The 14,398-nt window shown below is 35.5% G+C and overlaps 1 protein-coding gene across 10 annotated transcripts in view; it reads left to right on the plus strand.

The window, feature by feature from the left end:
- Positions 1–14,398, plus strand: part of BLTP1 (bridge-like lipid transfer protein family member 1) — a 207,764-nt gene that overhangs the window by 134,935 nt on the left and 58,431 nt on the right. For all 10 annotated transcript variants that reach the window (XR_012378024.1, XM_073892215.1, XM_073892217.1 and 7 more), the window contains 3 exons: positions 1,751–1,856; positions 7,681–7,778; positions 8,482–8,667. Coding sequence is in view for 9 of the 10 variants with exons in the window: in XM_073892215.1 (XP_073748316.1) it covers positions 1,751–1,856; positions 7,681–7,778; positions 8,482–8,667 (390 nt within the window). In the remaining variant the exon portion in view is untranslated. The remainder of the gene's footprint in view (positions 1–1,750; positions 1,857–7,680; positions 7,779–8,481; positions 8,668–14,398) is intronic.

Here is a 14,398-nt window from a genome sequence, read left to right on the forward strand (position 1 = left end):
TTTTTTTTTTTTTTTAACATATAATGTATTATTTGTTTCAGAGGTACAGATCTGTGATTCAACAGTCTTACACAATTCACAGTGCTCACCATAGCATATATCCTCCCCAATGTCCATCACCCAGCACTGGCCATCCCTCCCAGCCCCCACCACTCCAGCAACCCTGTTTGTTTCCTGAGATTAAGAGTCTCTTATGGTTTGTCTCCCGCTCTGGTTTCATCTTGTTTCATTTTTTCCTCCCTTCCCCTATGATCCTCTGTCTTGTTTCTCAAATTCTTCATATCAGTGAGATCATACGATACTTGTCTTTCTCTGATTGACTTATCTTGAAAAAGCAGTTTTCTATTTCTTTTATAAGTTTTATTCTCTAGAATGTGAAGTATGTGTGAGAATGCTCTTTGAGTTCTTTGCTAGAAATATTACAGCTGTGGGAGATATTTAAGTCTGGTTTACCTTCTTTATTTTTTTTTATTTTTTATTTTTTATTATGTTATGTTAGTCACCATACAGGTTTACCTTCTTTAGATGCTGCTTACCCTAGCACCTCTCTAAAAGTTGGTATTTCTTTATGTGAAAAATGAGTGTACAAATAAAATAGTGTACAAGATTCTAGAAGTCCAATACTTATTTAAAAGGGAGATTATAAAGCATATTTCATTTGTGCTTTCTATTCTGAAAAAGAAGTGCTTCAGACTCTAGCAATACTATTCTTAACGCCTCTTTTGACGGAAAATAAAACAGATCTGATGCAGTATGTTGCATAATTCCTTACTGATATTAGCTATTAGAAAGGTATAAAGTTTGTAATTGGGGAAGAACACAATCCCAGATTTGCTAAGAATGCAGTTAATTAAAAACCCTTGAAAGAATCTAAAGTTGCATTCCTCAAACAATTGCCTGTTTTACTATGGCTTTAAATAAATACACATGAAAATCATCTTAGCCCATTCTGTATTACGCTATACAAAAAAAAGTGGCTAGTGCAACTTAGACTTTATGTAACTTCTCATTTAAGTAAAGACTACTAAATCTACTTTGCTTTACTTTTTATCAAAATATGAATGCTAACAAAGTGGTAAATTTGAAACATTTGCCTTACTCATAGGGTGTTTCAATCCATCTTTACTATAATACTCAACTTCAATTAGGACCTGCTTTCTATTTAATCTATCTATTAATTCTTCCCAGAAATCTTATGCTTTATACTAATTATAGGGCATATAGTAAAGCTGATTGAGTATATCTCATTTGCTATTTCATGCGAAGTAAGCCTCTTGAGAGCCATGATTTTGTTTTTATTCACAGCTATATCCTTAGCGTCTAACGAGGTACACAGAGTAGATGGCCAATAAGTATTTGAATGTGCAAATAAATTTACTTTCATGTGTATTAATACTTGTCCATGGTTCTAACAATATGATAGTAGTCATTGAAAATAAATACCACTCTAGACAAAATTTCAGTTTTGAAATTAGCAGGTTACATAAAGTATAAATTTCATTCTTTTGTAAGATAGAAGAAAGATACTTTATGGGCCACTGTTATTAAAAAAAAATTAAGGAACGGCCCATAATAATGTCAGACCAGTAAATGTTGGGCAATCTGAATATTTTTTAACCTTTTTTCGAAGAATATGTAGATAATTCATTGTTTTTCTTCAGAGTTTGGGATGACCTATGTGAGCAAAAGATGTAGTTACAACAAATATAGTCAGTATTGTTAATCTAATAATTCTGATTTTGTTTGACAGGTTGGTTCCTTTGAACATAATCTCACAACTGATCTTCTAAACCACTTGGTATTTGTACAGAAAGTGTTCATGAAGGAAGTTAATGAAGTAATACAGAAAGTTTCTGGTAAGATAATCTGGTACCTTATAATATAGAATATATAGCAGATTTTTATTCTCATCAGCTACATGATGTTCCATTTATCTGTGGTATGAGTATTGATCCTGTCATTTAGATATAGTTGTTGAGTCATTCCCTAAAAACTCTGCATTCCTTTTCTGGCTTTTCCACCTACAGATTCTTTTGCTTATTACCTTGTCACGTGTAATACATACATTGATGATTTATAAACTTCACAAAGCTTCTTTATGCTTTCTCCCCCACCCCCACAAAAAGAGCTAATAGTGTATGTCTATTAACCAAACTGATCTTACTCATTTGGGAACAAGATTTAGATCAATATAAGATTTTTTTTTTTTTTAACATGGTGACTCTGCTTGCTACCTGGTAAATCATCTGTAGCAACCCTTATCGTATTTTTGCTATGCATCAAGAGTAGATTACAAATGAGTGTCTTAATCACAGTTTTACATTTAAACAGGAAATATATGTTTGATTTAAAAAATGTTTAACTGACCTTTAATTCACAAGATAAAGTATTAAGAGGTATTAGGATGGAAAATAAGTTGACTCTGCATAAGAATTCTTGAAGCTAAATATTTCCAGCATGGATATAATCATGTTAAAATAATAGTGAAAGCCACATCTATAAATTGCCATCAAGAGGAAATTCCTCCATGTTGATGAATAAATTCATTCATTTAACTGATTTATTGAGTAAGTATCTGGGTATTCAATTATAATTTTAATGAATCCTGTGAATGACAGGAACAGTGTGCTGTGTCTGTCAGAGGAGAAGCTAATATAGTTTTAAGAAATCAGAAAAGGCTATGCAGAGGAAGTCATATTCCAAAACCTCATAAATGAAATCTATTTGGCAAGAAAGGAGAGGTAGAGAGATGCAGGCAGAGCTTATGGACAAGTGTTCGATAAGGCCCCAAAGGGGGACAAAACTCATTGCAGTAGGGAATTAAATTATGTAGTACCCATGTGAACAACAGATTTTCCTGATTCTCATGAGCTGGTTCTGATTTTATCTGAAGTCAGGAAACTACTAAATGATTATATTGAAGAAGCTCAGTAGAGCTATAGAATTTCACAAGTTAAGTTGTAAAAAATCAGATCAATTGGTAGCCTTGGAATTTTTCTGAAAATGGTTGAATACAAACAATTAAGGAAGAAAAAAAATAAATAGCAAAGCCCTTTCCGCCACTGAAGGTGCCTCTATTTGGGCAATATACAGTTTTGATGTGGCCCATTTATCTGGTTAAAATCACGTTAGAACATTGAGATATAGAAGTTCAGAATATTTTAAGCTGGTAAAGTTTTATGAGTTCTACAGAATATTTTCAAGTCTGTTATTGCTGACTAAGTATAATGAAAAAATATAGACTCTTAAAGTAACTAATTTTGTATCTTTCATGGTTAAAAAGCTAGCATTATAGAGTTCTAATATCAGACTGGCACTATAAGTTGCCCTTAAGGTGGTTTTGATGAAAGAGAAATGCTTTTCTTAACCTTCGGATTACAGTCAGTGAGCAGTTACAAGTATATCCCTAGGTCTATGAAGAATGAACTGGAAAAGAAGACTAGAAATTAATATTCTAACCATGAAGATTTACTAATCACTGTGAAGAATTCAGAGATAAGATTCTAATACTAAAGTCATTTAGTGGCTAGATCTGATCCCTGAACCATTCCTTCCTGACTATAGAGTGAACTCTAGGAAAATGGCTGAAAGTAAGTCATTTATCATCTAGCTGGCCCCAGGACCTCATGGAGCAGAGATTTTACAAAACTGGAGACTGTAATATTTTATTGAGAGAGAATACTTTGAACCCTTGTACCCAAGTTTCTTAGAATTCTAATCTCTGTATTGCTTCCCTACTTTCCCATAATCTTCATAGTTAATGTCCTTATTTCTTTGTTTCTTACACCTTTTCCTCATGCTTTTCCTTAATATTAGAGTTAGCTCTAGGACATTTTCTAGGACAGCAGTCATCAAGTTTGTTAGTAAAATTCTTTTTTTGAGGAATCAGTTCTTCTAATCTTATTGTCAATGGACTCCCTGGGTTTTAGAAAGATGTAGGTAAGCACTGACCTAGTAAACAAAAGAGATTTAGTTTTGAATATGGACAGCCATCTTAGAAACAGTGGAATGCTCAACCTAAGTTTATATGCTGGAACATAAAGACACCTGCAATTTTATCCTTGTTAACTACTACAATTGACAACTTTTCATTAAAAAAAAATATTTTGGTACAGAAAAAAAAAAAGAAACATATAAGGAGGTTACCTTCTGAGAATTGGTCCAGTTATATATTTAATTCATAATGAGGTAAAAAACTGTGCAGTTGATGTGACTAATAGTGTCTCTGATATTTCCATAAGCTAAAATTATTGTGCAGTATATTTTGTAAGAGGCAGAGCTCTTGCTTTTAAGCTTTTAAGAAAAAAATTTCTGTGACTGGATAAAAGATATTCAAGGCAGTGATCAAAAAAATAAGTTTTTTAAAAAATAAACTTATTAGAGCAATTTTTGGTCCATAGCAAATTGAGGGAAAGTTACAGAGATTTTTCCGAATATCTCCTGCCGCCAGTCATGTATAGCCTGGCCCATTGTCAGCATCCCCCACCAGAGTTACAACTGATGAATCTGCATTGGCACACCATTATCATCCAAAGTTCATTGTTTACATTAGGGTTCACTCTTGTTGTTGTACACTCTGTGGGTTTAGACAAATGAATAATGACATGTATAGTATCCTACAGAGTAGTTTCACTGCCCTAAAACTTCTCAGTGCTCCACCTATTTATTCCTCCCTTGGTCGCTTCCACGTTTTGGCAGTTATGAATAAAGCTACTGTAAATATCTGTATGCAAGTTTTTGTGTGGATATAAGTTTTCAGCTCTTTTGGATCATAACCAAAGGAGTATGATTGCTGGATTATATGGTAAGAATATGTTTAATTTCATAGGAAACTACCAAAAATCTTCCAAAGTGGCTATACTGTTTTGCATTCTCACCAGGAATGAATGAGGGATCTTGCTGCTCCATATACTCATCAGCATTTGGTGTTGTCAGTGTTCCAAATTTTGGCTATTCTAATGGGTTTGTAGTGGTATCTTAGTATTTTTTAATTTTCATTTCCTAATGATATGATGATACTCTGCAAAGGATCTTTTCTTGTGCTTATTTGCCATTGGTGTATCTTCTTTGGTGAGGTGTCTCTTAAGGTCTTTGGCCCATTTTTTAATCACATTGTTTTCTTGTTGAGTTTTAAGAGCTCTTTGCATATTTTAGACAACAGTCCTTTATCAAATGTAATTTTTGGAAATATTTTCTCCCAGTTATGGCTTGTCTTCTCATTCTCTTGACATCGTCTTTTGCAGAGCAGAAGTTCTTAATTTTAGTGAAGTACAGTTTATCAATTCTTTCTTTCATAGATCTTGCCTTTGGTGTTGCATCTAAAAAGTCATCACCATATGGAAGGTTATTTAGGTTTTCTCTTATAAGTTATTTTATATGACTTTTATAGTTTTGCATTTTACATTTAGGTCTGTGATCCATTTTGAGTTAATTTTTGTGAAGGGTATAAGGTCTATGTCTAGATCCATTTCTTTGCATGTGGGTATCCAATTATCCCAGCACCATCTATTGAAAAGACTGTCTTTCCTTCATTGCATTGCCTTTGCTTCTTTGTCAAAGATCAGTTCACTGTATGGGTCTATTATTAGGCTTTCCATTTTGTTCCAGTGATATATTATTTGTCTATTCTTTCACCAGTCCCACACTGCCTTGATTACTGTAGCTTGTAGTCTTGAAGTCAGATAGTGTCAGTGCTCAAGCTCTGTTCTTCTCCTTCAATACTATGTTGGCTATTCTGGGTCTTCTGTCTCTCCATACACACTTTAGAATCAGTTGGTTGATATCCACAAAATAACTTGCTAGGATTTTGATTGGGATTACATTGAATTTAAAACTGAAATTGGGAAGAATTGACATCTTGACAATATTGAATTTTCCTGTCTATGAACATGAAGTACCTCTCCATTTATTTAGTTCTTTTTTGATACCTTTCCTCAGAATTTTGTAGTTTTCCTCATGTAGATCTTATACATGTGTTGTTAATTTATCCCTGATTAACTTAATTAATTTAATTTTTTGTGGTGCTAATGTAAATGGCATTGTGTATTTAATTTAAAATTCCACTCTTCATTGCCGGTATATAAGAAAGTGATTGACCTTTATATATTATTAACCTTGTATCCTGCAACCTTGCAATAATCCCTTATTGGTTCCAGCAGTCTTTTTTGGTCAGTTCTTTCAGATTTTCCACATATATAGTCTTGTCATTTGTGAACAAAGACAATTTTATTTTCTCCTTCCCAATCTCTATACCTTTTATTTCCTTTTCTTGTATTATTGCATTAGCTAGGACTTCCCATATGATGTTGAACAGGAATGGTAAGAGGAGTCATCCTTGCCTTGTACTTTATCTAAGTAGGAAAGTTTCAGGCTTTTCACCATTGAGCATATGATTTTAACTATAGATTTTTGTAGATATTATCAAATTGAAATTTTCCTCTATTCCTTTTTACTGAGAGTTTTTATTATGAATGGGTGTTGGGTTTTTGTGACATGCTTTTTCTGCGTCTCTTTTTTTAAGTTTATTTTGTATTTAAGTAATCTTTACACCCAACATGGGTCTTGAACTCATGACCCCAAGATCAAGAGTTGCATGCTCTTCCAACTGAGCAGCTAGGTGCCCCTTTTCCTGCACATCTTGATAACATCATGTGATTTTTCACGAGGATTATGATGGATTGCATTAATTTGGTTGCCTAATAGGAGAAAATTTCCCATCCCATGTATATATGCTCCCTGGGATGATGTTAAACTCAACATACATACAAAAATATTAATCATTTTAAGATGGAAAATTTAAAAGATAATTTTCTTTTCGTCAAGGGGACGAAAAGTGGAAATAGAAGTTAAACATTAAAATATTAGAATTATTGGGGTGCTTGGGTGGCTCAGTTGTTAAGCGTCTGCCTTCGGCTCAGGTCATGATCACAGGGTCCTGGGATCAAGCCCCACATCAAGCTCCGCTCAGCGGAAGCTTGCTTCTCCCTGCTCAGCAGAAGCCTGCTTCTCCCTCTTCCACTCTCCCTGCTTGTGTTCCCTGTCTCACTGTCTTTCTCTCTGTCAAATAAATAAATAAAATCTTTAAAAAAAATTAAATTAAATATTAGAAGTATTTCATGGATGCCACATTGCCTAGGCAACAAATGATAGGAACTCTACCCCAGGGTTCCCTGCCTCATTTTTTTTTTTTTTATTTGTAGGACAAACCTTTGCTGTAACACTCTTTATTATTAGCATGCATTACCTTATTTTTAAAATTTCACCACCTTAATTTTTCTTTTATTCTTTTTCGTTTGCAGCACATCTAAGTGTAAACAATAAAGTTCACATTTTTGATTGAAGAAATTAGTCCAGTTTACTTTTTTCCCCTCAAATACATTTTCTGAGATACATAATTACATTTGTTTAATTATATACATAATGTTTTTAGTCCTTATAAAATGTTCTTAATAAATACCTATATATGCAGTATTATCCCTAAAATATATATATATGTATATGTATGTGTATATATATATCTGTGTCAGTGAAATGTGACATGGCTGCAGTTCCCTATGAAGGATTGAGTTAATGATTAGAAAAAAGAAATTAACTGTTTTATCTTTTTTTAAATGCACAAAATAATTATTATTTTCCTCTTAAAGTGAATACCCCAGACCTTCAATTACTTAATCTGTTTAGGTGGGGAGCAGCCTATTCCTCTTTGGAATGAGCATGATGGAACAGCAGATGGAGATAAGCCTAAAATTCTGCTTTATTCCCTGAACTTGCAGTTTAAGGTAACATATAAGTAATTATACTTTTCAAAGTATTTTTCTAAGTATTTAATGTATTCTAGTTATAGGAAATTCATATGATACATAAATGTGCAAGTAGAAAATAAAAATGACGTATGACCGCATCCACTCAAGAGAAAAAGCTTTAGCAGTTGAATGTCCTTTAGGACTATTTCTCTTTGTATTTTTATATATGCATATATTTATTACATTTTAAAAGCCTTGAATATTTTTCCATGCCAGAACATATAGATCAACTTTATCTTCCTGAAGAGCTGTACTATTTATTATACAGCTGGTAAATATTTTGATTATTTTTCTAATTATTACAGTTATAAGTTACTCTGTAAGAAATATTTTGTACATTTGTCCAATTAACAATAATACCTTAATAGAGACCTTAATGTTTCCAGTACTTAAGATATCAGTGTTAAAAATACTATTACCAAATAGTTAACTATAATTAATGTATTTAACTCATGAACAGTTCAGATGTTAAATACAAAATGTTAAAATGAAATTTAATAGCTAAAAAATTCCCTACTAATATGAGAAATTAAAGAATGTTGCCAGTTTTATCAGCTAATTAGATAGCCCATATGTGTTTTAAAATGTGGCTATTTTATCATATTGAAAGATTTCCTTTGAGTGAGTGCCTATTGTTGATTTAAGATTCTTTTTTTCCTCCTAACATATAATCTGCTAGGGTATTCAAGTAACAGCTACTACTCCATCAATGAGAGCTGTCAGGTTTGAAACTGGATTGATAGAGCTGGAACTTTCGAATCGACTTCAAACCAAAGCTTCACCAGGGAGTAGCAGCTATCTGAAACTGTTTGGTAAATGCCAAGTGGATTTAAATCTGGCATTAGGACAAATTGTCAAACATCAAGTGAGTAAAGAATATGCTGATATTAGAATTTTGGCTTTTAAATTTTGTATATCAGTTTGAACTACTTTAAATATTACTATACTTTAAAAAAGTATTTAACATTCCTAAAATTGCTAATTGTAAATTGGAGTGAAACCTCATTTAAGAAGGCCTTTACAATTTTAGTTTGTCATTTCATTGTTTTTGGGTGTTATATTGCTGTAGTTTAGTGCAAATGCAGTTACATGAAGCTTGATTCAGCATCAGCATTTTGAACTAACATTGGTCAGTTCTTAAAATGTCACTAAGTTTCTTAGCTGCCCTGTTTAACGTTGACAAGTTTTGCATACCATAATGTTAAACACAGAAATTGTATATATGCCAGGTTTTACACATGTATGTGCATATATGTTACATATATGTGTGTATGCGTATATATGTCTATACATATATGTGTATATATGTATAGAAGGTTTTACACATATATACACACATAGAGCAATAAATCAGATTCTGTTTTATAAAAATATAATTTTCACACCTCACTGGAGCATTTTTTGTTATTTTTATTTTCCTAGAAATTATTATGTAGATTTTAACCTTTTCCTTCATTTGAAGAACTGATTAAAAGAATACCAGTCATACTTTCAAAATTGAATGGCTATATTAAAGATTACATGGGGAAATAAATGAAAAATTTTCTGCCATCTTTAGAAAAACGGTAATTTTTTCCAAGTGGAAACACATGTTGAGAAGAGAAGGGATCTAATTATCTTGAAACAGTTAATATGTTGACATTAAAAATATGGACCTCAGTCTGAGGGGGAGACACAAGATGGCAGAGGATTAGGAGACCAAATTTCATCTGGTCCCGGGAATTCAGCTAGATAGGGATCAAACCATTCTGAACACCTACGAACTCAACAGGAGATCGAAGAAAAGAATAGCAGCAACTCTCTGAACAGAAAAGCGACCACTTTCTGGAAGGTAGGACGTGTGCAGAAGTGAATCCGAGGCGATCTTCAGAAAGATAGACAGTGGGGGAGGGGGCCTCCGTCAGTGCTACCGGCAAGTGATAGAGCAGCAGAGCACAAAATCGGAACTTTTAGAAGTCTGCTCCGCTGAGGGACGTCACTCCAATGGCTAAGCGGGTGGTGGAACCCTCGCTAGGACAGCGTGGTCTCAGGACCCTCGGGGTCACAGAAACACCAGGAGTGCCTGAGTGCGGCAGAGCTCCCAGGTATCAGAGCGGGGAAGTGGGCTGCAGAGACAGAGCCGAGGAGTGGGCTCGCCGCTTGGGGTTGCCATTAACCGTGATCCGTGACACAGTGGAGCCACTGCTCTTCCAGTAGGGACCCAACAAGCAGCAGATCCAGGGAGACTCCCCTTCCTCCCTCCGGAGGAGCAACAGGGGAGCGCACCGCAGGGATCTGCTGGGTTTGGAGACTCCACACGGGGTCGTGTACCAGAGATAGAAACACTCGGTGACAGGCCGGGTGAGCACAGAGTGCGGCCGGAGACCGGGAAGATGGGAGTGATTGACTGCTTTTCTCTGGGGGCACACTGAGGAGTGGGGCCCCAAGCTCTCGGCTCCTCTGGGGTGGAGATTGGGAGGCCGCCATTTTAACTCTCGTCCTCCAAAGCTTTATGGAAAGCTTGCAGGGAACAAAAGCTCTGAGAGCAAACCCGAGCAGATTACTTAGCCTGGCCCCCGGCAAGGGTAGGGCAATTCCGCACCCCGGCAAAGACATTTGAGAACCACGGCAGCAGGTCCCTCCTGCAGAAGATCAGCAAGAACAGCCAGCCAAGACCAAGTTTACTGATCAATGAGAACAGCAGAATGCCAGCATTAGGGGAATACAGCACATAGAATTCATGGTTTTTTTCCCCCTGATTCGTTAGTCTTTCAAAGTTAATTTTTTTAATTTTCTTTTTTTTTTCTTTTTCTTTTTCTCTTTTTGAATTTTTCTTTTTCCCTTTTTCAACAAATAACTTTCTTTTTCCTTTCTTTCCCTTTATTTACCCCTGGTTTCAGGTCTCTTCTGATTTGTTTAGTGTTTATTTTTCTGGGGTCGTTGTTACCCTCTTAGCATTTTGTTCTCTCATTCATCTATTGTCCTCTGGACAAAATGACAAGATGGAAAAAATCATCTCAAAAAAAGAACAAGAGACAGTACCGACTGCCAGGGACCTACTAAATACGGACATTAGTACGATGTTGGACCTAGAGTTCCAAATGACGATTTTAAAGATACTAGCTGGGCTTGAAAGAAGCATGGAAGATATTAGAGAAACCCTTTCTGGAGAATAAAAGAACTAAAATCAAACCAAGTCGAAATCAAAAAGGCTATTAATGAGGTGCAATCAAAAATGGAGGCTGTAACTGCTAGGATAAATGAGGCAGAAGAGAGATACAGTGACATAGGAGTCCAAATGATGGAAAATAAAGAAGCTGAGAAAAAGATAAACAACTGCTGGATCATGAGGGCAGAATTCGAGAGATAAGTGATACCATAAGATGAAACAATATTAGAATAATTGGGATCCCAGAAGAAGAAGAAAGAGAGAGAGGGATAGAAGGTATATTGGAGCAAATTATAGCAAAGAACTTCCCTCATGTGGGGAAGGAAACAGGAATCAAAATCCAGGAGGCACAGAGAACCCCTCTCAAAATCAATAAAAATAGATCAACACCCCAACATCTAATAGTAAAACTTATGAATCTCAGAGACAAAGAAAAAATGCTGAAAGCAGCTCAGGACAAGAGGTTTGTAACCTACAGTGGTAGAAACATTAGATTGGCAACAGACCTATCCACAGAGACCTGGCAGGCCAGAAAGGACTGGCATGATATCTTCAGAGCACTAAACGAGAAAAATATGCAGCCAAGAGTACTATATCCAGCTAGGCTGTCATTGAAAATAGAAGGAGAGATAAAAAGCTTCCAGGACAAACAAAAACTAAAGGAATTTGCAAACATGAAATCAGCCCCACAAGAAATATTGAAAGGAGTCCTCTAAGCAAAGAGAGAGCCTAAAAGTAACATAGACCAGAAAGGGACACAGACAATATGCAGTAACAATCACCTTACAGTCAATACAATGGCACGAAATTCATATCTTTCAATAGTTACCCAGAATGTAAATGGGCTAAATGCCCCCTATCAAAAGACACAGGGTATCAGATTGGATAAAAAAATAAGACCCATCGATATGCTGTCTGCAAAAGACTCATTTTAGACCCAAAGACACCCCCAAATTGAAAGTGAGGAGGTGGAAAACCATTTACCATGGTTACCACAAGAAAGCTGGGGTGGCAATCCTTATATCAGACAAATTACATTTTAAACCATAGACTATAATAAGAGATGAGGAAGGACACTCTATCCTACTTAAAGGGTCTATCCAACGAGAAGACCTAACAATTGTAAATATCTATGCCCCTAACATGGGAGCAGCCAATTATATAAGCCAATTAATAACAAAAACAAAGAAACACATCAACAACAATACAGTAATAGTGGGGCACTTTAACACCCCCCTTGACTGAAATGGACAGATCATCTAAGCAAAAGATCAACAAGGAAATAAAGACTTTAAATAACACACTGGACCAGTTGGACTTCACAGATGTATTCAGAACATTCCATCCCAAAGCAACAGAACACACGTTCTTCTCTAGTGCCCATGGAACATTCTCCAGAATAGATCACATCCTAGGTCACAAATGAGGTCTCAACCGGTACCAAAAGATTGGGATCATTCCCTGCATATTTTTGGACCACAATGCTTTGAAACTAGAACTCAGTCACAAGAGGAAAGTCAGAAAGAACTCAAATACATGGAGGCTAAAGAGCATCCTACTAAAGAATGAATGGGTCAACCAGGAAATTAAAGGAGAAATAAAAAAATTCATGGAAACAAATGAAAATGAAACCACAACTGTTCAAAATCTTTGGGATGCAGCAAAGGCAGTCCTAAGAGGAAAGTGTATAGCAATACAAGCCTTTCTCAAGAAACAAAGAAGATCTCAAATACACAACCTAACCCTACACCTAAAGGAGCTGGAGAAAGAACAGCAAATAAAGCCTAAACCCAGCAGGAGAAGAGAAATAATAAAGATCAGAGTAGAAATCAATGAACTAGAAACCAAAAGAACAGTAGAACAGATCAACGAAACAAGGAGCTGGTTCTTTGAAAGAATTAACAAGATTGATAAACCCCTGGCCAGACGTATCAAAAAGAAAAGAGAAATGACCCAAATCAACAAAATCATGAATGAAAGAGGCGAGATCACAACCAACACCAAAGAAATACAAACAATTATAAGAACATATTATGAGCAACTATATGCCAGCAAATTAGATAATCTGGAAGAAATGGATGCATTCCTAGAGATGTGTCAACTACCAAAACTGAACCAGGAAGAAATAGAAAACCTGAACAGACCTAAAACCACTAAGGAAATTGAAGCAGTCATCAAAAATCTCCCAAGAAACAAAAGCCCAGGGCCAGATGGCTTCCCAGGAGAATTCTACCAAACATTTAAAGAAGAATTAATACCTATTCTTCTGAAACTGTTCCAAAATATAGAAATGGAAGGAAAACTTCCAAACTCGTTTTATGAGGCCACCATTACCTTGATTCCAAAACCAGACAAAGACCCCATGAAAAAGGAGAATTATAGACCAATATCCTTGATGAACATGGATGCAAAAATTCTCCACAAAATACTAGCCAATAGGATCCAACAGTACATCAAAAGGATTATTCACCACGACCAAGTGGGATTTATTCCTGGGCTGCAAGGTGGTTTCAACATCCACAAAACAATCAACGTGATACAATACATTAATAAAAGAAAGAACAAGAACCATATGATCCTTTCAATAGATGCAGAAAAAGCATTTGACAAAGTACGGCATCCTTTCTTGATCAAAACTCTTCAGAGTATGGGGATAGTGGGTACATACCTCAATAAGATAAAAGCCATCTATGAAAAACCCACAGTGAATATCATTCTCAATGGGGAAAAACTGAGAGCTTTCCCCCTAAGGTCAGGAACACGGCAGGGATGTCCACTATCACCACTGCTATTCAACACAGTATTAGAAGTCCTAGCCACAGCAGTCAGACAACAAAAAGAAATAAAAGGCATCTGAATCAGCAAAGAGGAAGTCAAACTCTCACTCTTTGCAGATACCCAAAAGACTCCACCCCAAAACTGCTAGAACTCATACAGGAATTCAGTAAAGTGGCAGGATATAAAATCAATGCACAGAAATCAGTTGCATTTCTATATACCAACAAGACAGAAGAAAGAGAAATGAAGGAGTCGATCTCATTTACAATTGTACCCAAAACCATAAGATACCTAGGAATAAATCTAACCAAAGAGGCAAAGAATCTGTACTCCGAAAACTATAAAATACTCATGAAAGAAATTGAAGAAGACACAAAGAAATGGAAAAACATCCCATGCTCATGGATTGGAAAAACAAATATTGTGAAGATGTCAATGCTACCTAGAGCAATCTACACATTCAATGCAATCCCTATCAAAATACCATCCACTTTTTTCAAAGAAATGGAACAAATAATCCTAAAATTTCTGTGGAACCAGAAAAGACCCTGAATAGCCAAAGGAATGTTGAAAAAGAAAAGCACAACTGGTGGCATCACAATTCCAGACTTCAAGCTCTATTAAAAAGCTGTAATCATCAAGACAGTATGGTACTGGCACAAAAACAGAC

Source organism: Callorhinus ursinus, unplaced genomic scaffold (assembly GCF_003265705.2).
Source record: "Callorhinus ursinus isolate GAN/ISIS: 27379988/994484 unplaced genomic scaffold, GSC_fseal_2.0 scaffold4, whole genome shotgun sequence".
Taxonomy (NCBI): Eukaryota; Metazoa; Chordata; class Mammalia; order Carnivora; family Otariidae; genus Callorhinus; species Callorhinus ursinus.